Source organism: Dipodomys merriami, unplaced genomic scaffold, assembly GCF_024711535.1.
Source record: "Dipodomys merriami isolate MVZ:Mamm:240054 unplaced genomic scaffold, mDipMer1.0.p SCAF_15, whole genome shotgun sequence".
NCBI classification, from domain to species: Eukaryota; Metazoa; Chordata; class Mammalia; order Rodentia; family Heteromyidae; genus Dipodomys; species Dipodomys merriami.
In genome coordinates this window covers 32,647,540-32,675,374 of record NW_027202826.1, presented here as the reverse complement: position 1 = coordinate 32,675,374, position 27,835 = coordinate 32,647,540, and the positions used below count along the sequence as shown (strand labels likewise).

The following is a 27,835-nucleotide window of genomic DNA, read 5'->3' as shown; positions in this document are numbered from 1 at the left end:
GGGCGATTCCGTTGCTCGGAGCCAGTGGGAGCTGCTGCCACATTCTGGGCGTGAGCACCTGAGCCGGGCCGCCGCCACCGTCCCGCGTCGCGCTTGACGCCACCCGGAGAGATCGGGCACTTGGCTTCTTGGATTTGGTGAGTGTCCCGCGAGCCGGGGGTCCGGGCTTCCCGGACGAGGGCGGCGGGGGAACCGCACCCAGCGGGGAGTCGCCCGGCGGGGTTCGGTCTCTGGAGCGGAGCCCCGGGCGCGTCGGCGGGTGGCGCGTCGGGCGGGTTTGGTGCGCTCCGGGGGTGGGGCGGGCGCGGAGGTCGGGGCGCCTGCGCCCCCGGGGTGGTCTGTGCACTTCGGGGGAAGTCCTGCGCTCTTGGGGGGTCGGAGTGCTCCAGGGGAGGGGCTCGGCACGCCCCAGGAGTGGTCGGCGAGTTCCTGAGGGCTCGGTGCACTTTTGGGGGGTCGGGGCGCCCTTGGGGGATCCGTGCACTTCTGGAAGGCGGTCGGCGCTCCTGAGGACTCGGTGCACTTCTGGGGGGGCTCGCGCGGTCCGGGGCGGGGACCCCGAGCCCCTCTTAACCTGCACCCTCCCGCCCTCCTCTTTTGCAGCCCGCATCGCCCTCTCCTGACCCTCGCAATCGCCATGGCCCAGGTAAGGCAGCGGCCGGGCCGCTCGTGTCCGCCACCGCGCGGGGGCCTGGACAGGGGCGCCTGGCCCGGACCCAAGCGCCGGGAACGTTCCGGAGCGGAGCCAGCCTGCCTCGGGGACCCCGCCCTCGTCTCCTGCCCACCCCGCCTCGGGTCCCCTTCCTCCCCAGGGTCCCCAGGCCCCGCCCGGACGCGCGCACCCGCGACGAGGCCGACTTTGGGGGCTCCCCTTGTTCTCGAGTTGACTGTATCGCGGGGCTCCCTCAAATCCAAAGAGCCGCTAAAATTAGAACCAGACCCAGAACAGCTCATCGTGGTCACGTGAGGCAAACTCCTCCTAGCTTTTTCTTTCTTGGCTTCCTTTTTTTTTTTTTTTTTAAGTTTCCTGTATTTTGATACTGTGGGTGGGTTTGGCTTTTTCCAGAACAGTCCGTGGAGCTTTCCTTGTAGCTCAGCCCAGGGTCCATAAGAAGGGAACTAACTGTTCATCAGTATTGATTTATTTTTATTTTTATTTTTCTTACCACACTGAAATTTAAGCTGAAGAGCTGTTTTTCTGAAATATTGGACTCGTGGAACGAGTTTTAAATTGAATTTGCCTTGGGACTGTTTCAGAAGTTGATTACTTAATAGAAGCTCCCCCTTTCTCTCCCCCCCCCCCCCCCAGCACACACACACCTTACTATTTGTCAATCCTGTAGAATGGAGCTGGGCTCATGTCTGCAATTCTAGCTAGTTGGGAGGTGTGGAGGTGTGGAGATCCAGAGGTTCATAGTTAAGAGACCAACCTCTGGCAGAAGGTTGTGAGACCCTGCATGTCAACCAAGCTGGGTGTGGTGTGTGCCTCTGTGATCATTAGCTGTGGCTCATGGTCCACACTGGCCTGGACTTACATAAGAGACTCTTGGAAAATCAACGAAAGCAAAAAAGGGCTCAGGACACAGAATGCAAGCACAAGTCTGAGTTCAGACTTCAGCAGTGATTAAAAAAAAAGAAACAGTCTAGGAAAGAAAAAAAAACAGTTCAATTTACATAGTAGCCTTTATAAATGTTCTAAATGTATAAAATCAATGTCATAAAGTCTTCTGTGACTTAAGACAGTAGCCCTTAGAGGTTACATACTTGGCACATCCGGTCAATCTGACTGCTTGTCAGCGCCTGATAATACTCCTTAAACAAGTGTTTCAGCTTCTCAAACAACTCCGGCTCTCATGTGTGGTTCCCCTGTCATCAGACTGATTTAGGGAAGTGGAATAAGGTTTTCTGGTCCTTTCCAAGAAGAAAAGGGAGGGCTGGGTCATTACTACATTTACACAGTCCTCCCATTCTTCTGCGTTGTCTTAAAAGTTAGAGTTAGACAGTTCTCCTGTTACTTCAGGTGGAACGTTTGATTTACGTTCTTCCTCATGGAAAGGGGACTTTTTACTGTGTAATTAACTCTCTTTCCCCAGGTATCTCTTTCTTATCTTAATATGATACGGTGTGGTTATGTATGATACTGTGGTGATATTTGGGGCAATTTGGTAATCCTCTGGGAAGTCTCCTTTATCCTTACTCACTTGGCTATGTCTCCAGTCTCTTAGAAGTTTCCCATTCAACAGAGAATAAATGAATATATTTTTCCATTGGTGGACATTACTTTTGATCTTTTCAAAGAATGATAATAGTGTAGTGACCCTTTGTGTATGTAAAACTGGGAACATGGTGGCTTGTATTATAAAATTAGCATATAACTCTCTCATAATGTAACAAAAGGATTGTTTTAGTTATTTATTTTTGTTTTGGTACTGGGGCTTGAACTCAGGGCCTAAGTGCTGTCTCTAAGCTTTTTTGATCAAGGCTAATGGTTTACCACTTTAGTCACTTCTTTACTTCCAGCTTTTCGCCAGTTAATTGGAAGTAAGAGTGTTTTGGATTTGTCTGTACAGACTAGTTTTCAAATGTGATCCTCAGGTCTCAGCCTCCTGAGCATGTGTTCAGGCTCAAGAAGTGTTTTTCTGACAAGACCAGCTTTTTTTTTGGGGGGGGGCGGTGCTGGTACTGGAGCCTGAACTCAGGGCCTGGACTCTGTTCCTGAGCTTCTTTTGCTCAAGGTTAGCACTATACCACATGAGCCACAGCCCTTCTTATGGTTTTTTTGGTAGTTAATTGGAGATTAGAGTCTCAAAGACCTTCCTGCCCAGGTTGGTTTGAACCACCATCCTAGATCTCAGCCTCCTGAGTAACTTGGATTACAGGCGTGAACCACTAGTGCTAGGCTTCAAAGACCCATTTTTTGATTTATCATTAAAGTAACTAGTATTAAGAGAAGATGTGGTGTTGCATTTTGCCATAGCTTTGTTACTAGTTTGTAAAGTATTTAAAATTAAAATGGGATTTTGTTATCTTTATATTTACATTTTGGTCACATTCTGTAACTGTATTTTTAATGCCTGAAATTTGCTTTAGACCTCCATGTAATTGTAGGACAGCTGGAGCTTTAGGGTTTGATTCAGATGGTTTCTTGGAAAACATCTGTGGGATAAAGAGCCAGAGACTTCCACTCCTTGGATGGGATCAGAATGAAAGTATACTGTATACATATTGTCTCTTACTTACTGGAAAGTTAAAATGTAGTTTCCCACCACAGTAAATCTTTATCAACTACATCTTCCATAGCAACAATTTCTTCTTTTTACTTAGGTTGGGACCCTCTTGCTCATAACATTATATACAAAAATACAGAAAGCAGGATTATTAAATACTCCAGTATATTTCAATATTAAGTTTTGTGACTGTTGTTATTATATAACCATGTAATCCAACAATTTGGGAGGTAGAGGTTTGAGAATAGTGAATGGGAGGCCAGCTTGGCTGTATAGTAAGTTTCAGACAAGCCAGAGCAGTGAGACCCCATCTCAAAAAGCAAAACAAAAACTCCACAGGCTGGTTATATAGGCAGATCTTTGGTGTGACTTTGTTGCTACAAACTTAAGAAAATAATGGCTCTATCTGTGATAGATACCTTGGTGTTTCCTCCCTCCCTCCTTTAAGAGTTTTTTTTTTAATGAGGTAGGCAATCCTTCCCCATCCTCCTTAATGCTGAGATTTTAGGTATTCACCATTTATTTTTTTACTCAGACTAAACAAGGAGTTGTTCAAGGTGAACTATTCTTCAATGTTCTTATCTATTTCTACAGTATTCTTATTATGCAAATATGAAATATTCCTAAATCATACTTACTTCTTACATACCTACTACTTAGAAATTACTTCCATTGTTAACATATTTTGGGTTGGACATTTGTGTGTGTGTGTGTGTGTGTGTGTGTGTGTGTGTGTGTGTGTGTGTGTGTGTGTGTGTGTGTGTGTGTGTGTGTGTGTGTGTGTGTGTGTGTGTTGGTACTGGGTGGGGCTTGAACTCAGGGGTTGAGTTCTATCCTTGAGCTGTTTTGCTCAAGGTTAGCACTCTATTACTTGAGCCATAGCTCAATTTCTGTTCTTTTTTTTTTTTTTTGGGTGAATTGGAGATAAAAATCTCATGGACTTTCCTGTCTGGGCTGGCTTTTGAACCAGGATCCTCATATTTCAGCCTTCTGAATAACTAGTATTACAGGCATGAGCTTGTAACCTGGCTTGGGTTGGATTTTTAAAACTGAATTCTGAACTTAAAAAAAAAAAACTTTCTTGACTTATGCTTGTTTCTCTTTTTTGTAGGTTGGGCCACATTATTCTATGTATACTCCAATTTATTTAAATATTGTTTGTGGGCTTGTTTTGTTTGGCTGAGATCCTCAGATCTGAGATCCTCTTATTTCAGCTTCGTGAATAGCTAGGATTGCAGGCATGAGCCTGCATGCGGGCATGCACCTGGAGTCATGGAATGTATCTTATTTCAACTTTTGGGTTTGTGACTTTCATCTTTCACTCAAACTTCACACATGAGATTTTGTTTTTGAAACTACCATGTGGTCATGGTAGCAGAAATGTTGTAAGGTGAAGCCTGTGCTAACAGTATTGTTCATGAATATCAGAGCTATAGCTGTGATACAGATTTGAACTGTACAAGGCTTGATTAGGGCTTATATTGATTTGGTTCAGATTTGTTGCATCCCAGATTTGTTGCATCCTACAAGACTTTACAAGGCCCTGTTTAGAACAGCAGGCTCAATATAAATATAAATAAGTAGTTTGGGATGAGATTTATTAGCTGACTGGATACCATTTCACTTTTGGGATCCCTTCTCTTGGGGACTTCACTGGTCTTGGGGACTAAGGTCAAAGTTACCTAGTTGTCTCCAGGTCTGTGGTGTTCTGAGTTAGTCTGGATCAGTTCCTGATGCATTTGACTCTTGTCTTCTTTATTTTGGATGCTGGCAAAGAAAGAGACACAAATGGACTGGCTGCTTTGCAAGCCACTGAATCATTCATTGACATTTAGCAGTTCCTAATTCCTGTATCCAGTGAAGCTTGGAAAACTTACACAGATAACAGTTCCTTCCTGATGGATTGATTGTCTGAGGATTTTTTCTTTTAATGACTTCCCCAAGGTCAAAACAATATAAAGTGTCTGTTTTTTTTTTTTTTTTTTTTTGGTTGGTCATGGGGCTTGAACTCTGGGCTTGGGTGCTGTCCCTGCGCACTTCAGCTTAAGGTGAGTGCTCTACCGCTTGAGCCACAGCACCACTTTTGGTTTTCTGGTGGTTAATTGGAGATAAGAGTCTCATGGACTTTCCTGCCTGGGCTGGCTTTGAACCGCCATCCTCAGATCTCAGCCTCCTGAGGATGACAGGCGTGAGCCACCGGCGCTGGGCTGATATTACCTCAGAGATCCATTTCTGAAATAGGTTGTTTTATGTACCTTTTACGATATTTAAAAAATTCCAAACTTGGAAAAAATTATATTAAGTGAAGTAAGCCAGGCCCAAAGAAACAAGGTCCCATGGTTTCCCTTATTTGTAATATCTAGTATATGTATGAGTCAAGCGGAAAAAGTCAGATAATGTGATGTCAGGAAAATGAACCCTTAGATGTGTATTTTAAGGTTTTTTTCTTTCATGCATGTGTTTCTAACGCATTTATAAGATTATCTCTTTGTTGCTTTGTATGTCCCTCCCCCACAGTATAACCCCTGTCAGTATAACTTGTGGAGGAGATGGGGAAAAACCAGTTGTTTAAGGATACAGGTGGACCTGTTGCAACAATGAGAAGTACAAGTTGTCATGTCTAAAATGAGCTTTACAACATCGGTGCGGGGGGGGGGAAGGGGGGGAAGTAATGGATTGGGATTGGGGGGGAGGGGGGAGGCTGGGAAGGGATGTGAAGGATAAACAAAGGAGGAGGCTGCAATGCTTGGTAAGAAATGTACGCATTATCCTGTCCATGTAATTGTAACTCCTCTGTACAGTATGTTCACAAATAAAATAAAATAAAATTTAAAAAAAAATTCCAAAATACATCAGTTATTTTATTTATTTTATTGGTCTTGAGGTTTGAACTCAGGGCCTAGGCACTGTCCCTGAGCTGTTTTTCACTCAAGGTTAGAGCTCTATCAATTGAACCATACTTCCACTTCCAGCTTTTTGATGGTTAATTGGAGATCAGAGTTTTCTGCGTGGGCTGGCTTTGAACCACAATCCTCAGATCTCAGCCTCCGGAGTAGCTAGGATTACAGATGTGAGCTACTAGTACCCAGAAGTTGGTTGGTTTTAAAATTTATAGTTTTTGTTTTTTTAAAGTTAACTGGAGTTTATTTGAATGTGAAAGGAAAGCAAGCCATGAAAAAAAGAATGCCTAAATGCCTGAAGCTTTTGCCTTCTCCCTCTGTGCCAGGTTTTGCTAGATCTGGAAAGTAAAATAATGGGTGGAACCAAGATTCATTGATGTAATAGATACTTTGCCAGATCCTTTGTATGCATTATTTAGTGCCCACAGTGCCTTGTGGAAGTATTACTACTCCTGTTTCGTTGAAGAAGAAGATGAGGTTGCTTAGCTGGTGTAGTTGTTGGGACATGAGAGAAAAAAGACAGGATTTGCAGCGCCCATCCCTGCCTCCCTCAGAAAGGGGGGGTATAGAGGGAGACAGGAGGCAGACCCAAACATAGGAATAAATAGAGAGGTATTGGAAAGCTGTCACAGAGTTACATTGTTATTTATGTATTATTTCCTTTTGTCTTTAAATCCTGTGTCTAGAAAAGTAGGTTTGTTTTCTGTGTGTGTGTGTGTATATGTGTGTGTGTATATGCTGGTTCTGGGGCTTGAACTCAGGGCCTGGACACTGCTCAAGGATAACACTCTTAACATTGGAGTCACAGATCCACTTCCAGGTTTTCTGTGGGCTGGCTTTGAGCCACAGTCCTCAGATCTTAGCCTCCTGTGTAGCTAGGATTGCAGGTGGGAGTCACTGACTTTTTTTTTTCTTTTTCTTGTTGTTAATTTCACTATTTAAATTTGGGAATACCTAGTGTTTAAGGATAAAAATAACATCTTAATTTAAAGGAGGAAAAAAAAGCCATGAAAATTACATTGTTGCAGAGTTGGATAGTCATGAAGGTGAGAGTTAAAAAGTGAGTGCTGTGATGTGACCCTGCGTTGTTGAAGTGTAGACAGAGTTCTCTGGGGGAAGGCCTTGAGGTAAGGGGGGGGGGATAAAAGAATTGGGGTACACTGAGGGAGGGGGAAGGGAAAAGGATGGAGTTAAATGGGGACCCCAGGAAACAGGGGAAGCCCTAAGTGAATGACTTAGTCCCTGGCAAATGGCTTTGTGTGGGCAGGAAGGGGGTGAGGCCGGCATGCAAACATAGGCTCTGCTGTCCTATGACTCATGTCTGTGATTCACGTCTGACCTCTAATCCTGCAGTGTGGCCTTGCTGCTAGTGACTCTGGGTGTATGGAATGTAGCCAAAGAGTTTTGCAATTTCTAGAAAGTTCTTCCCCGCATGCCTAGCGGCTATTTCTTCTTCATAGTTAGCAGTTGAGATTTCTGGGCACATTTTTCTTCTTTTTCATCTTTTTACTGCAGTTGCTGTAGTCCCTGAGATAAGATTTTAGCTGTATTAGAGTTTGTACTCAGATTCTATGTATTTTCTAGGTAGACTCCTACTTGAGCCGTGTTCCCACTCCCTTTGTTTTTAGTTATTTGATGAATAGGGTCTCTTGTTGATGACTGGCTCAGCCGGAACTGTCCTATTTGTGTTTTCCTTGCAACTCTAACACACCACTTTGCCTAGCTTTTTATTGGTTTAGATGGGGTCTTTTCAAATGTTTTACCTAGGCTAGTCTTGAACCATGATCCTCTGGATCTCTTCATCTGCCAAGTAGCTAGGACTATAGGCATGAACACTGTATCTGGCCCTAAATATCTTTTTGCTTTGAGGTAGACGCCTTGTGCTCTTTTTTTAACTTCTTTCCTGTTTAACTTCTTTCCTTCTTGTCTACTAGCAAATTTTTGTAGACTTACAAACCAGATCACGCTTCCCTTTTAAAGTGTTTTATATATTTAAATTGATGTTTACTTATTAGTAACACTCATTAGTTACGCAGGGGAGGTGTTTCATTGTGACATTTCACTGTGACATTTTCACATGTGTTCTTTTTCTTTTTCTTCTTTTGTACTAATCCAGGGCTTGAACTCAGGTCTAAGGCTCTGTCCCTGAGCTTTAGTTTTTTTTTCTCAAGGATAGTGCTCTACCACTTGAGCCACCACTCTACTTCTACCTCTTTTGGTAGTTAATTGGTATAAGAGCCTCACAGATTTTTCCTGCCTAGGTTTGGCTTCAAACCATGATCCCCAGATCTTAGCCTCCTGAGTAGCTAGGATGACAGGTATGAGCCACTTTCAGCCTGGCTAAAAGAATTTCAGCAGGTTTCCTTGGTTTATTTTCATGTGTGCAAATGAACTATTTTGACGATATTCGTTCCTCCCTCCTCCTCTTCATTAGCTATCTCTCCTCCCATCATCCATCCCAACCCCTAAACAGAGTCTGTTTATGAAAGTGTACCATACAAAACCTATCTTTAAATTAATTTGAAGATATTCCACCAAGAGAATCTGCTTTTCATCCAGCATCAGAGCTGCAGCACAGACCTGCTCCACCTGTGAAGGAAATCAACTTACACTTTTTTGGCACAGTAAAAAAAATCAGTTTTTTCTCTCCCAAGGATCTGTCCCTTTTCGTTTTTCTATTTAACCTGATTGCTGGTTTTCTATTAAAATATAGTCCTTTTCCCCAAATACTGGGCCATTTCATTCTCCCCTGCTTTTATGCATGTTAAAAAAAAAACCCAAACTCTTGTACTTGTCTACTTTTTGAATATTGGCTGCCAAGTTGCAAGGCAACTTCCTGGACATTGGGAGGATTTTCTTTTTCTCTCCAGGCTGGTGTTCTACCATTTGAACCACTTTTTGGTGGTTAACTGGAGAGAAGAGTCTCATAAACTTACCTACCTGGGCTGACTTCCAACCTTGATCCTTGGATCTCAGCCTCCTGACTAGCTTGGATTACAGGAGTAAACTGTGGGTACTTGGAAGGAATCATGACTTTTTCCTTGTGATTATTAAAAGTATTGCCTGCATGGAAAATAATGTGTGCAGAATGTCTTCCAGCCGGGCACCAGTGGCTCACGCCTGTAATCCTAGCTACTCAGGAGGCTGAGGTCTGAGGATCGTGGTTCAAAGATGGCCCAGGCAAGAAAGTCTGTGAGACTCTTCAATTAACCAACAGAAAACCAGAAGTGGCACCGTGGCCCAAGTGATAGAGCGCTAGCCTTGAGCTGAAGAGCTGAGGGACCAGAGTTCAAGTTCCATGATCGACAAAAAAAAAAAAAAAAAAAAAAAGAAATAAAAAAGAAGGAGAAGAATGTCTTTTAATATGTTCTTTCTGGCACATGAATTACCGAATAACTTCTCCCCACCTTTCCCCAGGTATTGGCACTGGGATTTGAACTCGAACTCAGGCCTGAAGCTCTTGCTTGGCTTTGTTTTTTTTTTCTCATGGCTGGCACTCTAGCACTTGAAACAGTTCCAGTTTTGGTCTTTTGCTGGGTAATTGGAGATAAGAGTCTTGAGGAATTGTCTGTGGAGCTGGCTTTGAACCACGGTTCTCAGATCTCCGCCACTTGAGAAACTAGGACAAGCCACTGCTGCTTGACATACTCAGTTATCCTAAAGTTCCTGAGCAAGTGTACAAAAGTAGGACTTAGGATGAAACCATGAATAAAACCTTTGGTTAGGATTGGCAGGGGATTGAGTGTTAGTTTCTAGGTCAGGAATGGGGTCCCTCAGGGAGGTGTCCTTTGCAGAGAGGAGGGCAGAGGGGCCAACTCCTCCTTCACTAACCCCCTTCTCCACCCCCTCCCCCCACCCCAGTGTTGTCACTGTGCACCAGGCTGGCGCTAATTATACCATTGGTAGTTCACTTCCCATTTCAGGGGGGTGCTTCACAAATCTTAAACCAAATGGTGAATATACTTAGAGGCCAAACATGATGCATATAGTAAATGGCTCTTCATGTTATTTGCTTTGCCCCATTGATCAAGGTTTCAGTTATCACCTCTGTGCTTCTGGTCTTAGGTTCTCAGAGGCACTGTGAGTGACTTCCCTGGATTTGATGATCGGGCTGATGCCGAAACTCTCCGGAAGGCCATGAAAGGCCTGGGTAATTAAGTGTCCTTTTTATTATTTTTCTTATTTTTAATTTGTGTGTGTGTGTGTGTGTGTGTGTGTGTGTGTGTGTGTGTGTGTGTGTGTGTGTGTGTGTGTGTGTGTGTGTGTGTGTGTGTGTGTGTGTGTGTATGTTGAGACTAGGGCTTGAACTCAGAGCCTGGGTGCTGTACCTACACTTTTTTTGCTCAAGGCTAGTGCTCCACAGCAACATTTCTGGTTTTCAGGTGGCCAGTTGGAGATAGATCTCTCAGACTTGCCTGCCTGGGATGGCTTTGAACCGGGATCCTTAGGTATGAGCCTCCTGAGCAGCTAGGATTACAGGCCTGAGCCACCGGTGCCTGGCGAGTTCATACATTTGTTAAATGTACAAACAGATGACATCAGTTTATTTTCTCACAGGTAGAAGCAGGAGAGTGTAAAAGGTAGGGGGCTGTGGAGAGATGGCCATTGGCAGGGGACAGGTTGTGATGTTTCGTTCTCCTTCGCAGGCACGGATGAGGAGAGCATCCTGACTCTGCTGACATCAAGAAGCAATGCTCAGCGCCAGGAAATCGCTGAGGCCTTCAAAACTCTGTTTGGTCGGGTAAGAGCCTGTCTCCTCCCCTCCCCACCCCACCCTGCTCCCTCAGCCCAGTTTCAGGATTCTCAGGAGACCAAAATTATCAAGATCGCTCATGTCCCTTATTTTGTATTTATATAAAATCTGTTTGCATTCTCCATGTCCATGCCGTGTCCTTGAAATCATCTCAGATGACTTACAGTGCCTGAAAATGTACATTTGTCAACTCATGGAGAAAAAGGTGCAGAGCAAAAAAATGTTTTTTTCATGGTATTGGGGGTCAGTTGTAGCCTTCTGTGTGTTAGGCAAGTGTTCTACACTGAGCTGTGACCCCCCTTTCTAAGAAAATTCTAAATATTGTATCTCATATTACTCTAGTACTATTTTTCTTTTCTGAATTATATAAGTAATACTTATATTTTTCAGTAGTCAGAAAAGCATAATAATGACTACAATCTACTATACAACACATTGTTTTTAGTTATTGAAAGAGAAAAAATAGTTCAGATAAAATAGGCTAAATTTTGTTATTTTGAGAGAAGGCACCTAGTGATTTTTTTTTATTCTGTGCTGGTTCTGGAGCTTGAACTCAGGGCTGGCGCTACTGACTGTGAGCATTCTTTCCCCAAAGCTAATGCTCTAGCATTTGAGCCACGGTTTTATTTCCAGCTTCTTGTTGGTTATTTGGAGATAAGAATCTTATGATTGTTCCTCTCTGGGCTGACTTCGGGCTGGCTTTGAACCTTGATTCTCAGAGCTCAGCCCTCCTGAATTGCAAGGATTAAAGGCGTGAACCATGGGTGCCTGGCAGTACTTAGTGTGATTTTTGAGGATTCTTTTTTAAAAAATGTGTTTGTGTCTCAGAATAGTATTTTAAAAAGAAAACCATTAAAATTGTGCACTTGATTTTAACTCTGAAAGAAAAGCACCATTAATAAAACACCTTGATGCTTTAAGTGGCTCTCATGGTCAGCAGTACATTTCTCCTGGCTGTGGGGTGCATGGATGGGAGTCGGGCTTGCATTCCCTAGACAGCTACAGAATCATTTTATACGGGATGGGGCAGATGTTTAGGCTTCTCCTGGGCTGCCTGCCTTGGTGATTTTTAGGGCCCACTATGATGTTATAAATATTGAAATGGCCCTTGGCTCAAGAAAAGGCTGCCACTACTGGTAGAACCAAGAACGAGGCTTTGTGTGTAAGAGGACTCCGCCTTGAAATGTGTCTCCTTAGTACATTTGTGTTTTCTGGGAGTTAGGACCTTTTGGACGACCTGAAATCAGAGCTGACTGGAAAGTTTGAAAAATTAATTGTGGCTCTGATGAAACCCGCCCGGCTTTATGATGCCTACGAGCTGAAGCATGCGCTGAAGGTAAGAGGCAGGTGTGTGTGTGTGGACTGCCCATGCCACGTGGCACTGGTTTACTTTGGTTGTTACACTGTCTTATCTCTTCTGTTTTAAACATTTTATGGCATTTTTATGTCAGTGAGGACTGCTTGGAACACAAAACTATGGGAGGCAATAGGAAATTACAAATGTGTTATTTAGTATTTTTACATATTTGTTTATTCATTTGTGCTGGTACTGGAGCTTCAATTGAGGGCCTGGGCACTATTTTTTTACCTGTTCTCACTCAAGGGTGAGTTTATGTCTGTTATGTCTGTTTTTTTTTTGCTGGTTAAATGGAAGTTAAGAGTCTCATGACCTTTTCTGCCTGGACTGGCTTTGAATGATGACTCTCAGATCTCAGCCTCCTGATTAGCTATGATTACAAGCAGATCTTTTGTATATTTTGAAACTCAATAATATGGCTTGAGATTTTAATTTTATATGGCTTTTAATATTTGATTTTCATGATTGTCTTTGGGTACATAGCGGATTTACTTTTTGTTTTTGTTGTTTTCATTGGTTGTGAGGCTAGAATTCAGGGCTTACGCGCGGTTCCTGAGCTTTTTTGCTCAAGGCTAGCTCTCTACCAATTTGAGCCACGGCTCCACTTTTTGTGGGTGGTTAATTGGAGATAAAAGTCTCACAGGGACTTTCCTGCCTGGACTGGCTTTGAACCATGATCCTTAGATCTCAGCCTTCTGAGTAGCTAGGATTACACTCAGCAGGGTGTTAAAGACATTTTGGGTGGACTATTTTAACTTTTCACATGGAAAGTTGCCTGATGAGAAGATAAGAAGGTGGTAGTTGTCACAATTTCAGCTGGAAACGAAAACTAATTATGTGGTCTTTCCTTGGGTTTGGAATATTTTATAAAAATATGACTACATTGAACATTTGTTTAGACTTGCAGGGCAGGAAATAGTTTAGTAATTAGTAGCTCAGTTCTGAGTGGGCAAATAAAACATTAACAATAAAGAAATAGTCATGTAACTCAAGTATTTTCGGTAGTTGAGTAGTGGAAGGAGGCACAGATTTATCCAGTTAGGATTCTGTTTACCTTGGTTCTCTTTATACTCTACAATTTTTTTAAGTAAATAAAATTCTGTTTTTGAGAAAAGGGCATTTTAAAATTGTACATTTAAGAAAGTCATAGGAGAAAAAAAATTTGTCATAGGAGACAACCTAGGATCTTTTTTTAGTACTTAATTTTTAGTAAACAACTTGAAATAGAAATAAAGCTTAAATTGTACTAGGTTTTAAATTAAAAAAAAATATTGTAGTGCTGAGGATGGAATCCAGAGCCTCATTCATGCTAGGCAAGTACTCTACACTGAACTGTGTTCCAGCTCCCAAATGCAATCTTTAATACAACCAAAAATACTAAGTTCAGTCATATTGTTGGATGTAATTTCTAATTTCACAATGTAGATAAAACTTCTTGAACCAGACACAGGAAAAATCAACTCAAGTTATTTTTTAAAAACCCAGAGCGCAAGTTCTAGTGTACTGACCCAATTCCTAAATGCTAAGCCTGTTATATTTATTGTTACCTGTGGTTGGCATCTTTCTGTTATTGTAACCGAGACCTACCATACTCAACTTATAAGTGAAGGTTGTGGTTGACACTTTTAGAGGTTCCATCCATGACTGACAGGCTCTGTTACTCTGTAGCCAGGCAGCACATCCTGAGTGGAGCAGAACTCTCCTGGCCAGGAAACAAAGGAGGAGGAAGGGGGTGTCAAGATCTCCCTCAAGTGCATGTTTTCAGTGACATCAGGACTTCCTGCTAGTCCCTTTCTCTTAAAAGGTTCCAGGTTCTCCAGTAGCAGCCCTCAGGGGACAAGACTTTATTTACCACCAGGGCCTCAGGGGTTGTATAAGATCTATGCTGCACCTGAGGAGCAGGATATTTTTTGTGGCTCCTACAGAGCTTAATGTGGGACCAGGGTTTATTCTCTAAGTAGATTGCTTAGATATTAATAATCTCCCATGAGAATTTTTTTTTTTTTGTCAGTCGTGGGGCTTGAACTCTGGGCCTGGGCATTGTCCCTCAGCTCTTCAGCTCAAGTCAGTGCTCTCTCTTGAGTCACAGCACCACTTCCGGTTTTCTAGTGGTTTATTGGAGATCAGAGTCTCATGGACTTTTCTGCCCGGGCTGGCTTTGAACCATGATCCTCAGTTCTCAGCCTCCTGAGTAGCTAGGATTACATCCCATGATAATTTATGTAAAGTGTTTACACTTACTGTAGTTCAGGCTTTTTATTGTTTCATAGTTTTCAGTGAAATGGTTTACTTTCCTTTTTCTTTTGTTCTTTTTTTTTTTCCTTTTTGGTGCGGGCCTAGGGGCTTGAACTCAGATGCTGGCTCTGAGATTTTTTTTTTTTCTCAATTCTAGCACTCTATTACTTGAGCCACAGTTCCACTTCCAACTTTCTGGAAGTTTATTGGAGATAAGAGTCTCATGGACTTTCTTGCCTGGGTTGGCTCTGAACCATGATCTTCAGATTTCAGCCTCCTGAGTAGCTAGAATGACATGCTCATCCTGGCAAAATGTTTTGCTTTTCAAACTAGAATTGACAAATCAAATTATGCATGGTGCATTCATTTAACCTGTATGTATGCATTATACATGGATGCACATGTATGAACAGAACAAAACAGATATTCTCTTTTCATTAGACAAAATGACAATCAAAGTCAAGTAAAATAGAATAAAATTGGCCTTGGAGAGAATATTAATTTGAAATTTCTGAATATGGTACAAGAATAGAACTTGAATATAAATACATCCATGTTATGTTTGGTAATGTTTATGTAATTATACAATTTGGGTAACATCTAAGGAAACAACTTTCTTTTTAATCTGACATGTTTTCTTGATTAAAAATAAATCTCCAAACAGGGAGCTGGGACAGATGAAAAAGTTTTGACAGAAATTATTGCTTCAAGGACACCTGAGGAACTCAGAGCCATCAGACAGGTTTATGAAGAAGGTACATGGTTATAGTTCACCTATTCTCACTTCATCTCTTTTTCCTCTAATGTGAAGGAAGTGTTTTATGGATCCAGAAGTCAGCAATATGTGATTGTTGAATGAATGAATGAAAGATGAATGAGCTACAATTCAAGCTGTTTTTCTTTTTGTGTTGGTACTGGGACTTGAACTAAGGGCCTGGGCTCTGGCTTACCTTTCTCTCTCTCTCTCTCTCTTTTGGTTGATTGTGAGGCTTGAACTCTGGGCCTGGGCACTCAAGGCAAGTGCTCTACCACTTGAGCCACAGTGCCACTTCTGGTTTTCAGGTGGTTCATTGGAGATAAGAGTCTCCTGGACTTTCTTGCCCGGGTTGGCTTTGAACTGAGATCCTCAGATCAGTCTCTTAAGTAGCTAGGATTACAGGTGTGAGCCACCTGTGTCTGGCATCTTTTTCTCTTAGAATTAATGCCCTACCACTTGAGCCATACATCTAGTTCTGGCTAGTAAATTAGACATAAGAGTCTTACTGATTTGTCTGCTCAGGCTGGCTTGCAGCCTCAATTCTCAGATCTCGGCCTCCTGAATAGCTAGAATTCCAGGTGTGAGCTACCAGTGCCCAGCTTGGTATTTTTTTATTCTTCAGTAAAAAACAAAAAGAAGATCAACAACAAAATCCCTACATTTTTATTTATAACTTGTTTAGTTTATAAAATACTGCTGAAGATGTTTTGCTTCTGCATAGGATTTACAGCTATTATAGGAACATCCAGTTGCCTTTCTTTTATATTAATTGAAGATAAATATAAGTGTTTTTTTCTTCAAATAAATTGAATTTTATAAATTAGAAGTTAAGAGTTATCTAATAAGCATTTGGGAACCTGGGAAAAGAAACCTAAGCTTTTTTCTAGATCATAGTTGATTAAAAAAAAATGTTTCAGTAAGCTGATTGCTGGAGGCTTTTACCTGTAATTCCAGCTATTCAGGAAACTGAGAGGCCAAATCTGAGGATCAAAGTTCAAAGCCAGCCTGAGCAGGAAAGTCTGTGAGACTCTATCTCCAACCAACTATCAGAAAACAGGATGAACACTGGCGTTGAGCAAAAATGTTCAGGGACAATGCCAAGTCCCAACTTTCAGTAAATGTGTATTGTTTTAATTAGCAGCGGTACAGCAGTACTTGAGTAAAATAGCCCGAAATTTGATTTTTCTTCCTATTGGGTCATACTTTTTGCAGCAAGTTTTATTTTTTCAACCTACAGTTCCTGTGACTGGAGTATCAGCATATGATATGTCATAAGTTCTTGTTAGATTTCTTTTTTTCTTTTTCTTTTCTTTTTGTGTGAGTGCAGGGGCTTGTACTCAGCGTCTGAGCTTTTTGGCTGAAGACCAGTGCTCTACTACTTGAACCACAGAGCTACTTCCAGCTTTTTTTTTCTGTTAAATGGAGATAAGAGTCTCATGGGCTTTCCTCCCTGAGCCTGGTTTTAAAGTGTAGTGCTCAGATCTCAGCCTCCTGAGTAGCTAGGATTACAGGTGTGTGCTACCTGCGCCCGTCCTTATTCTATTTCTCATAGGTTTGTCTACTCGGTCATCAGCCTCTATGCTTAGAGCCAGCTGTTAGCTAGGAAAAAGAGACTTATCTTGGTGTTCATTTGTTGATTTAGAAAAGACCCATCAAGTCAGAGCAATGAAATAATTACTTTTCCAAAATTCTGAGTCTTTGTTACAAGCTTCTCTTTATGATTTTTTTTTTTTGTGGTGTCACTAATGGGGCTTGAACTCTGGGCCTGGGTGCTGTCCCTGAGCTCTTTTGCTCCAGGCTTGCACTCTATCACTTGAGCCACAGCTCCAATTCTGGCATTTTGGTGGTTAATTGGAGATAAGAGTCTCATGAACTTTCCTGTCTGGGCTGTCTTTGAACCTTGATCCTCAAATCTCAGCCTCTTGAATAGCTAGGATTACAGGCGTGAACCACTGGCACCCAGCAGGAGACCTGAATTCGTTTTTGTCCAGTTAGTCTCTCCAGTCTGTGATCATCACTGAGAGAAGGAAGAGAGGACATTTACGATAATCATGTCGCAGTGTTTCTTCCCTTACATCTCCTGCATTTGATGAATGGGGCAGGGAATCCTAATCCTGTTCTGGGTGGAAGAAGCTGTGGATAAGTGTGCACCAATTCTGTTGCAGAATACGGCTCCAGCCTGGAGGACGACGTGGTGGGGGACACCTCGGGGTACTACCAGAGGATGCTGGTGGTTCTCTTGCAGGTATTGGGTGGAGCTAATCGTAGTTGGATTAAAAGGTCTGAAGTTGGACTGGCCTGGCTCTTACTGAGTTAAGGCCATTTAAAATTCTTTTTGTAATTTCTTCCTCTTAGGTAGGAATTTGGGTATTTTCTGTACTTGTTTATGTTTTGGAATATCTGACCTACTAATAGTGTGTGTGTGTGTGTGTGTGTGTGTGTGTGTGTGTGTGTGTGTGTGTGTGTGTGTGTGTGTGTGTGTGTGTGTGTGTGTGTGTGTGTGTGTGTGTGTGTGTGTGTGTGTGTGTGTTGCACTGAGGTTTGAACCCAGAGTCCTGTGCTTGCTATAGATAGGTGCTTGAGCTAACTTTTTTTTTCTGGTGCCAGTCTTGGGGCTTGAACTCAGGGTCTGGGCACTGTCCCTGAGCTTTTTTTTGCTCAAGGCTGGTGCTCTACTACTTCAGCCATAGCTCCACTTCTGACACTTTCTTTTGGTGGTGGTTAATTGGAAAGAAGAGTCTCAAGGACTTCCTTGCCCAGACTTTGAACTGTGATCCTCAGATCTCAGCCTTCTGAGGAGCTAAGATTATAAGTGTGAGCTCTTGGTGCTTGACTCTGGACTTAAACTTTTAATAGCACCTCATGTGCTTGTTTTCATTGCATTTGACCTCTTCTTTTGTCTTTAAATCAGGAGGGCCAGACTGGTTTGGGGTCAGTGTTGTGTGAAAGAATGCATATTGTAGGAGTAATATGATCTTAATACAGCATGTGATTGCTAAGAGAAAAGAGCTTTATGTACAAAACTACCAGGTGGGACTGTTTTTCATTTGGAATAAAAGCACCACAATTCACTAATGGATCTCTTGTCTCTCATAGGCTAATAGAGACCCTGATACAGCCATCGACGAGGCGCAGGTGGAACAGGATGCTCAGGTGAGTGCGGTCGCCTTGGTGGTTCCTCAGTACCATAGAGAGATGGAAGGGGAACCAAGTGTTAGAGCAGGTGGAGATAATTGAATGTGTGAGGCCTTTGCAAATCATGAGACCCTCATAGATTTTTTTCATTCAGATATGGCCCATAAAAATAGTTTTTAATCTGAATGTTAAGATGAAATAAACAAAATGACACACCAAACTCCACCTAGACATGTTCTTTTCTTTTTGGTGATTATAAAACATTCACAAAATAGAGATTTTTTTAAAACCAAAAAACCCACATTGTTTTATTGATTTCACAGCTAATGGCAAAGTAGGTTTGTTGGCAGGAAAGAATAAGAAAGAAGAGAGGGTTTCATGGCAAGTAGTATTTCATTACATAAGAGATGACAAGATGTTTTGGCCTTAGGACACCTCTCCATTTGCTTTGATAAAACTCTTAATGGTATTGAGCTTTTGTGAGCTGTGCTTTAGTGATTCCCAAATGAAAATTTGTACTTAAGAGATCTGAATACCCCAGTATAATCTCAGTCTGGTTTATAAAGAGGCCAGTGTAATCCCAGGAGGGAGGCAGAGATAAGGAATCAAGGTTCCTGGCCAGTACGGGGATAAAAGTTCATAGAAATTCTTGAGCCAGGTGCCAGTGGCTCATGTCTCATGCCTGTAATACTAGCGACTCAGGAGGCTGAGATGGGAGAATTGAGGTTTGAAGCCAGCCTGGGGAAGGAAATCTCATGAGATTCTTGTCTCCAGTTAATCACCAAAAAGCCAGAAGTGGAGCTGTGGCTCACATGGTAGAGCACTAGCCTTGAGGAAAAAAGGTAGGGACAATGCTGAGGCCCTGAGTTCAAGCCTTACTACTGGCACACAGACAGACAGACAGACAGATAGACAGACAGACAGACACACACACACACACACACACACACACACACACACACACACACAATCTCTTCAGTGGGATCTGGGCTTTCCTCTGTCTACTGACCATGGCACACAGACAGACAGACAGACAGATAGACAGACAGACAGACAGACAGACACACACACACACACACACACACACACACACACACACACACACACACACACACTATCTCTTCAGTGGGATCTGGGCTTTCCTCTGTCTACTGACCAGGAGCAGCAGGGAAGGAGTCACACTGACTGGATATTGCTTCTTTCCTTCACTATGTATTTACCAGTTGGCAGACACTGGTCCGCTGAGGGTGCGGGGGAGGTGCACCTCCTTTGAGACCCCATTCAGGGACCTGGGCGGGAAGCACCATGAGGATTTGAGATCCTTACCTGAAGTTCCTCTGGGACCCTGTCCTCAGCTTTTCAGTATCTTCTCTGGGGTTACCTGAGAAGATTTCTGCCATTTCTGGGAACTGCTGAACCCCGATGAGTCACTCTCTAGAGAACGGAATGTTTTTTTGTCCCAAATCCCTTTTACTTTGTAACATACTAAAGTGTTCAGACTGATTTTGTATTTTGTTTTTTAAATCTCCTTCCCTTCCACATCCTTCATCTTCAGCTTCCCCTGGAGGGAGGGCAGACCATTAGGAGAGAAGAGGGCGTGTCTACGAGCACCTGCTACTGAGTGTTCCAGACCGCAGCAATTATAGGCCCTCCATTAGTGACCCTTCAGGGCTGACTGCTGCCCTGCCCTGTGGAAGCTGAGGAGGGGAGGGCGCTGGCCACACCTCAATCCAGGGAGTCAGGCTGCGAGTTTCACTCCCAGGCCTTCATGCTTCTTTACCAGAAGCTTCATGAATGGAGAATCTCCCCCTCCCCTCTCTTCCCCTTCCTCTTTCCCTTTCTTTGCCCTTTTCCCTCCCTCCCTCCATTGCAGGTCTAACCCAGGCCTTGTGTGTATTAGGAAAGCAGGTTATCACTAAGCTACACCTTAGTTTTGGTTAAATCTCTGTCTTCAGGAGAAATAGGGAACTGATTTTTTGCCATGTGCTATTGCATAGTGCTAGACCAAGCAAAATGGAGAGCAAAGGTAACTTCGCTTCCAGATAGTCTGTAGGTAGATGTTAAGCAGTGGGATAATCAGAACACTCTCGTCTCTCCTATGGCTCCCAACCCCTCCCATGGCTTCCAAAAGGTAAGGGGTAAACACGGACCTGGCACCTCTGCCTTGCTGTTTACCTTGACTCAGTGTGATTCACAGGGATTGATTTACTAGTCAGGAACTAAAAACAAAACCCTAGGGCAGTTAAACACTTGGGAATGAGTTGGAAGGATGATTTTGATGGAGTTGAAATTTCTGCAGGCTTTGTTCCAGGCTGGAGAGCTCAAGTGGGGGACAGATGAAGAGAAGTTTATCACCATCTTTGGAACTCGGAGTGTGTCTCATCTGAGAAGGGGTGAGTGAAAAAAAGTCCATCTGTGAATTAACAAACAGCAGCCAGAATGACACAGCCCTGCTTCCTAGCAGGCACCGAGTGAATCCATTTCTTTCTTTTGTAATTGGTGTTGCATTAATTATCCATGAACAGGGGGCGTACATGCACACAGTGTGCTTTCTTCCTGTTCACCCCTACTGCCCCTTAATTATTTTATTTCATTTCATCTCATTTGTTTCATTTTATCTATTTCATCTTCATCCACCTTTCCTTCCTTCCTTCTTTCCTTCCTTCCTTCTTTCTTTTCTTTCTTTCTTTCTTTCTTTCTTTCTTTCTTTCTTTCTTTCTTTCTTTCTTTCTTTCTTTCTTTCTTTCTTTCTTTCTTTCTTTCTTTCTCTTTTTGCCTGCCTGCCTGCCTGCCTGCCTGCCTGCCTGCCTGCCTGCCTGCCTTCCTTCCTTCCTTCCTTCCTTCCTTTCTTTCTTTCTTTCTTTCTTTCTTTCTTTCTTTCTTTCTTTCTTTCTTTCTTTCTTTCTTTCTTTCTTTTTTTCTCTCTTTCCTTTTTTTCTCTTTTTCCCCCCCTCCCTCTCTTCCTTCCTTCCTTCTTCCCTCCTTCCCTCCCTCCCTCCTCCCTCCCTCCCTCCCTCTTTTTTTCTCTCTCTCTCCTGTCTATCTCTCTCCTCTCTCTTCTCTTTCTTTATGGGGCTTGAATTCAGGGCCTTGGTGGTGTACTTTTGAGCTTTTTCTCTCAAGGCTAGTGCTCTACTACTTTGAGCCACAGCTCCACTTCCAGTTTTCTGGTGATTCATTGAAGATAAAGACTTTCCTGCCCTGGCTGGCTTCAAACCATGATCCTCACATCTCAGCCTCCTGAGTAGCTAGGATTATATGATGGCATGGCACCTGGCTTCATCTTTATTTCTCTCCTAAACTTCTACATATAAAACATGGAGTTACTTGTCTTAGTGGGACTTACTGAATCAGGTTTGTTCCCGCCCCTCCCCCCCCCCCCCCATTTAGTGAGCTGGAGAAATCTCATAACTTATTTCATGGCTCCATATGTAAGTTTTACAAAATTAGAGACCCTATGTCCTCCTTTGCCATCCGAGGCCGGTAAGGGAGGTCAGGCCTCTGCTTGCTCAGGGTCTCATGTCATGGGAGAGTGGCTTGCCACGCACACTGGCTCCTCCTGGACTGGAAGCTCAGCTCTTTCCTCTGGCCAGCTGTCAGTTCTCGTGCTGCTAGGTGAGAACGAGTCCAGGCAGGAAACCCTAAGTTTGGCTTTCAAGCCTGGCCCTTATTTCTGTGCGCAGGATTCTAAGATCGACTTGGTAAGACTTTGGTTCTCTGTGTGTTTCTGATCTCCTTTCTGATGCTTGTCACAAGATGGCTGGTGTAGCTTCAGGTATAACTATTTTCACAGGGAGAAGACAAAGGTTAAGTATTCATACTGTTTTTTTTATTTTTTATTGTTATTATGAAGGTAATGTATAGTGGGTTATAGTTACATAAGTCAAGTAAAGAGTACATTTCTTTTTGGCAATGTCACTCCTTCCCTTAACACTTCCCAGTTTTTCTCTTGTGTCCCCTGCCCCAGGTTGTATAGTTCATTTTCCACATAGTGTCTAGTAGTACCACTACTGCACTTGTCCACCCTTTGTCCCTCCATTTCTGTGCTCCTCCTTCACCCTCCAAAAGATAGATAACTGAACAAGACAAAAAGAAAACAAAAACAACAACAAATAAAAACTTCTTGTTTTCATATCCAGGAGTTCATTTTGGTAAATACTGTTTTGTATGATCAGAGGCTCAGAGTCACATAGGTGTTGTACCTTTATGATCCTTTCCAAAGAGTATCTTCCTTTGATCTCACTGTGTGTGGATGCCTAGAGACCTGTATAATTTATCATGTTTTGGTGTATTTTAAATCTAGCTTCCACATTTGAGAGAAAATGTGCACCATTTGTCTCTGAGCTCTGAACATGATTTGTTCTAGGTCTATTTCCCTGTAAATGACATTATATTGGCTGTGTAAAGTTCCATTGTGTATTTTTTTGAGGAACCTCCAGACTGCTGTCCAGAGTGGTTGTACTAGTTTACATTCCCACCAACAGTACAGTAGGGTTTCTTGTTCTAAACTTCACATTGTTTAAGGAAGGAGAAAGGCTTCTTAGAATTGCTGTCAGCAGATCTGCTTTTCAGTCTCATTGTTGATAACTGTAACTAGTAAGGGGAATTCTTATTTTTAGCTCATTGAGGGTGTGAGCACAAGGCTGAAGGGAGATTTGTGTCAGCCATGGCGACACTTGGGCAGAGGAAGAATCTTCTATCTGGAAAGAGTGATCCTTGTATGATGTTAAAAGTCACTTTAATTTTTTTCCTAGTGTTCGACAAATACATGACTATATCAGGATTTCAGATTGAGGAAACCATTGACCGAGAGACTTCTGGCAATTTGGAGCAACTACTCTTGGCCGTTGGTAGGCAATTTTATCATACACATAATTCCTACATAGTAGTACTTCTCATGGTAACAGGAATTGAAATATTTTATGCAGTAAGAGAGCATGACATGATTTTATTAGATGAAGAAAACTTCAAAATTTCAGATTTAGACATCTATTTTCACATTGGAAATCCATGACTGTCTGGTTAGTTTAATTATGTGGAGATACCAAGAAGACTGATTTAAAATATTGCCCCAAAACTACATTAAAAGTACATAAAATATTGTCAGGTGCTGGTGACTCAGACTTGTAATCTTAGCTACTGAGGATGTTGAGATCTGAGAATGGAGGTTCAAAGCCAGCCCAGGCTGGAAAACTCCTTGACACTCTTTATCTCCAGTTAACCACAAAAACCCAAAGTGGTGCTGTGGTTCAAAGTGGAAGAGCACTAAGCCTTGAGCAAAAAGAGTTCAGGGACAGTGCCCAGGCCCTGAGTTCAAGCCCAGTGACTGACCAAAACAACAACAACAAAATCACTGCTTCCTGCAAACTCAGGATGTTGTGGATATTATCTTAGAGGCTTCTCCACGTTGTTCCAATACATGGAGATTTCAGGATTCTTTCAAATATCGTTCTTACCACTTTGAGACAGATTGCGAAATGATCATTGGGTTAGAAAGACGCAATGATGACTGTTTTCAGATTAGATTATTTGGAGTGGCATTTTAATTATCTATTCAGACTAATCTGGGAGAATTGGAGAGCTGAGTTTGTGCCGGTAATTGTAGTTTTATGTACTTTCCAAATCCAAGGGGAATGTAGTCTGAAATCCTTGCGGTATTGGTGTTCACATGGGTGTAAAGGGAGCCATGTTTACTGTTTGTTCTGAGTATTTGGTGTTGATCTTAAGCTTTGTTTTCTGGAGGATGTGCTAAAGGAATCAGTGTAAAATGCAGCCTTTCATTTGAACAAACAGTTGATGAACTTCAGCAAGAAAACTTAGTTCCTTCATAATTGCAAGGCACATAAAATTGGATCTTTAAGGTGAATTAAATACTTTATGTTGCTGGGCACTGGTGGCTCACACCCGTAATCTTAGCTACTCAGAAGGCTGAGATCTGAAGATCTCTGTTCAAAGCCAGCCAGGGCATGAAAATACAAGAGACTCATCTCCATTTAACTTGAAAAAGCCACAAGTGGAGGTGTGGCTCAAGTGGTAGAGTGCTAGCCTTAGATTGCCAGCAAAAGAGGCAACCAAGAGTATGAAAGCTCCAATACTGGTACAAGGAAAAAACATCCTTACTAAGGACGTGTTAGGCTTTTTTGTTCGTTTGTTTGTTTTGGTGCTAGTCCTGGAGTTTGACACTAGGGCCTGGGTGCTGTCCCTGATCATTTTTACTCAAGGCTGGCAGGCACTCTGCCACTTGAACCACAGTTCCACTTCTGGCTTTTTGGTGGTTAATTGGAGATAAGCTTCTTACGGACTTCCCTGCCCAGGCTGGCTTTGAACTGTGATGTTCGGATATCAGCCTCCTGAGTAGCTAGGATTGTAGGCATGAGCCACGGGGTTCTGGCAGCATTTGAGTTTTAATGACTTCATCCTTTTCATGGACAGCAGCATTTGACCTTTGTTTAATTCCCTAGTGAAATCCATTCGAAGCATACCTGCCTACCTTGCGGAGACACTCTACTACGCTATGAAGGTAAGTGATTATTGCGCATCCTTCTGTCTGGTAGTTTTATTTTTCTAGTTACCTCTCTCTGTCTCTAATTTAGTTTTAGATAATAGATCTTGATAATTGTTTCCATTTATTTATTTTTGCTGCTGGGTTTTGAACTCTGGGGCCCATGTTTCTCACTTGGCTTTTTCACTCAAGTCTGGTGCTCTACCTCTTGATTTACACCTTCACTTCTGGCTTGCTGGTTAATTGGAGATAGGAGTTTTGTGGACTTTTTGGCCCCAGCTACCTTTGCACTGTGATCTCAGTCTCCTAAGTAGTATTACAGGCATGAGTCACTGGCACCTGACAATTTTTCTTTTTCTTTTCGTTCTTTCTTTTTTCTTTTTTTTTTTTTTGCTGGTTCTGGGGCTTGAACTCTGGGCATGAGCACTGTCCTGAGCTTCTTTTGTTCAAGGCAAGCACTCTACCACTGAGCCGCAGCACCACGTCCAGCTTTTGTTGAGTAGTTTATTGGAGGTAATCCTGCCAGGGCTGTCTTTGAACCACGATCCTCAGATATCAACCTCCTGAGTAGCTAGGATTACAAACATGAGCCATGGGCACCTGGCAATTTTTCTTTTCTTGAAAAAAAAAAAATCCGGGCTGGGAAGGTGGCTCAGTGGTAGAGCGCTTGCCTTGCATGCCTGAGGCCCTGGGTTTGATTCCTCAGCACCACATAAGCAAAAGAAAAAAGCTGGAAGTGGCGCTGTGGCTCAAGTGGTAGAGCGCTAGCCTTGAGCTGAAGAGCTGAGGGACAGTGCCCAGGCCCAGAGTTCAGGCCCCACGACCAGACCCCCCCCCCAAAAAAAAAAAAAAGAATGTAAAAAAAAATCCTAGCTACTCAGAAGGCTGAGATCTTATACCGAATTGATTTGACTTGACTGACTGACCCCAACTCAGGAGCAGTGAATGCTGTGTTTGAACTGGTCATGTGGTACTCTTTTTCTCTTTTCAGGGCGCTGGGACGGATGACCACACCCTAATCAGAGTCGTGGTATCCAGAAGTGAGATCGACCTGTTCAACATCAGGAAGGAGTTCAGGAAGAACTTTGCCACTTCTCTTTACTCCATGATTAAGGTGGTGGTCGATCCTTTTTTGAAGTTCTCTTTTGAAATCTGTATAGACTAATAGAGACATGTGCAAGGTGTGTGTGTGTGTGTGTGTGTGTGTGCGCGCGTGTGTGCGCGCGCAAGTGGGTGCGCATGCGTGTGTGTTTGTGTGTGATCCCACTTTGGAGTTAGAGTAAAACTTCAGTGGTGTAGTTAGAGATGGGCATTCTGTTCCCTTTAGCAAGGATGAAGTGACAGCCCAGGACCTGGCATGACCGAGCTGTGTTATTCAGTGGTGGTGATGGATGTCAAAACTCAAGTCCTCACACGTGAGGACTTTTATCTGTCTTTTCAGTCCCAGCAGTCTCCATTAGTTCCTATTTTTATTTATTTAGTTATTTCACATATCAGATTTTCCTTTCTTTTACCCTGTCAGCACCTCTGTTGGCTCATAGTTCATGAAAGAACCATCCAGGTCCTGTTTGGAGTTGGTAGGGAGCCAAGGACACAGGATCCTTTTAGTTTTAAGAGTAGAGTGATTGAATTTGGCAATACATATATATATGTGTATATATACACATATATAAATATATATACATAAATATATATTAATTTGTGCTGGTCCTGGGGCTTGAACTCAGGGCCTGAGTGACGACCCTGGGCTTTTGTGCTTAAAGTTAGTTAGCTCTCCCATTCGAGCTACAGCGCCACTTCTGGATTTTTTTGGTGGTTAGTTGGAGGTCAGAGTCTCACAGACTTTCCTGCCCTGGCTGGCTTTGAACCCTGATCCTCACATCTCAGCTTCCTGAGTAGCTAGGGTTCTAGGCATGAGCCACCAGTGTGCCTGGCTAGCCAGAAATCTTGTGACAACTTTTTTGAATAAAGGTTCCTGTGAGTCAGTGTGATGCAGAATTTCATGTGAGCAAAAGCATCTAACTCAAGGTGCATCTTGTGGCAGAGGCCTTTGGATTGCCCATGCTCTTTGAACAGGAGCATTACTGTGTGGTGAATTCATGCGTATGACGCAGCTGAAACCTCAGCTCCCAGCATCGGCCTCTGCTCCGGTCTGTGTAGTGTGATGAGGCTGGGTGCTCGCCTAGCTTGGTTTTTTGTTTTTGTTTTTGTTTTTTTTTAAATAAAAGTTGTCAAACTTTTCCGGTTCTCTTACGAGACAGAAGAACAGACTTCATTGACTTTGAGAGAATGGTGTCTTGGTGGGTTGGAAATGAGGAAGTTAATGTTACCTTACCTGGCTGCAAAGTTCGTGTGAAAGTGGCACATTGCTGTTCATGCATTTGGGAGAAAGTCCTTGACTACAGATGTGTGTGGCATGGGGTCTGTCATAGTGCCTTCATTTCCGGTGGAGGTTAACGGAGCACATTGGGGTTTCAGGGCGACACTTCTGGGGACTATAAGAAAGCCCTGCTGCTCCTGTGTGGAGGAGAAGATGACTGAGGGCCGCCGGGGAGCCTCGGATGCCCCGCCTTCGCTGCAACCCGCCTGCCTCACAGCCAGCCGCTCTTCTCATATCCAGTGCCTGATGCACCCTGCCTTAGTCACAGCCGCCAGCTAATGACCAAACCCGCCATCAAGTCCTGTCCTAGAGGTGCTTCCTTCTGACCTTCCTTCTGGGTCTTTCTTTTTTTGTTGTCTTGAAGTGTACTTTAAATTACTAGACCTCATGTTTGATTTGTCATTTTCCAGAAGAGGTCAGATGGCTTTTGCTTTTTTTAAAAGAAATAATAAATAGCTTCATTTATATTCAGTTGATAACTATGTTAGCCTTAAAATTGTGAAGTCCTTGGAAGTTTTATGACTACCTGAAACCTGCAATGGTAGTTATATTCAAAAGATTAATGACAAATAAACAGTCCCCCCCCAAA

General features: G+C 42.8%; 1 protein-coding gene across 1 annotated transcript; it reads left to right on the top strand.

The window, feature by feature from the left end:
* Nucleotides 1-27,835, top strand: Anxa5 (annexin A5). Its single transcript, XM_070022532.1, has 13 exons — nucleotides 1-137; nucleotides 604-646; nucleotides 10,193-10,277; nucleotides 10,774-10,868; nucleotides 12,103-12,216; nucleotides 15,137-15,227; nucleotides 17,395-17,474; nucleotides 18,326-18,382; nucleotides 20,664-20,757; nucleotides 23,119-23,214; nucleotides 24,826-24,884; nucleotides 25,858-25,980; nucleotides 27,345-27,835. The coding sequence occupies exons 2-13, from the start codon at nucleotides 638-640 to the stop codon at nucleotides 27,405-27,407; spliced, it is 966 nt and encodes a 321-aa protein (XP_069878633.1). The 5' UTR covers nucleotides 1-137; nucleotides 604-637; the 3' UTR covers nucleotides 27,408-27,835.

Bases quoted from the DNA above. Each gene is read 5' to 3' on its own strand.
- Anxa5 (XM_070022532.1), top strand. The intron at 10,869-12,102 runs GTAAGAGCCTGT...TCTGGGAGTTAG, and splicing joins TCAAAACTCTGTTTGGTCGG to GACCTTTTGGACGACCTGAA. The intron at 25,981-27,344 runs GTGGTGGTCGAT...TTGGGGTTTCAG, and splicing joins CTCTTTACTCCATGATTAAG to GGCGACACTTCTGGGGACTA.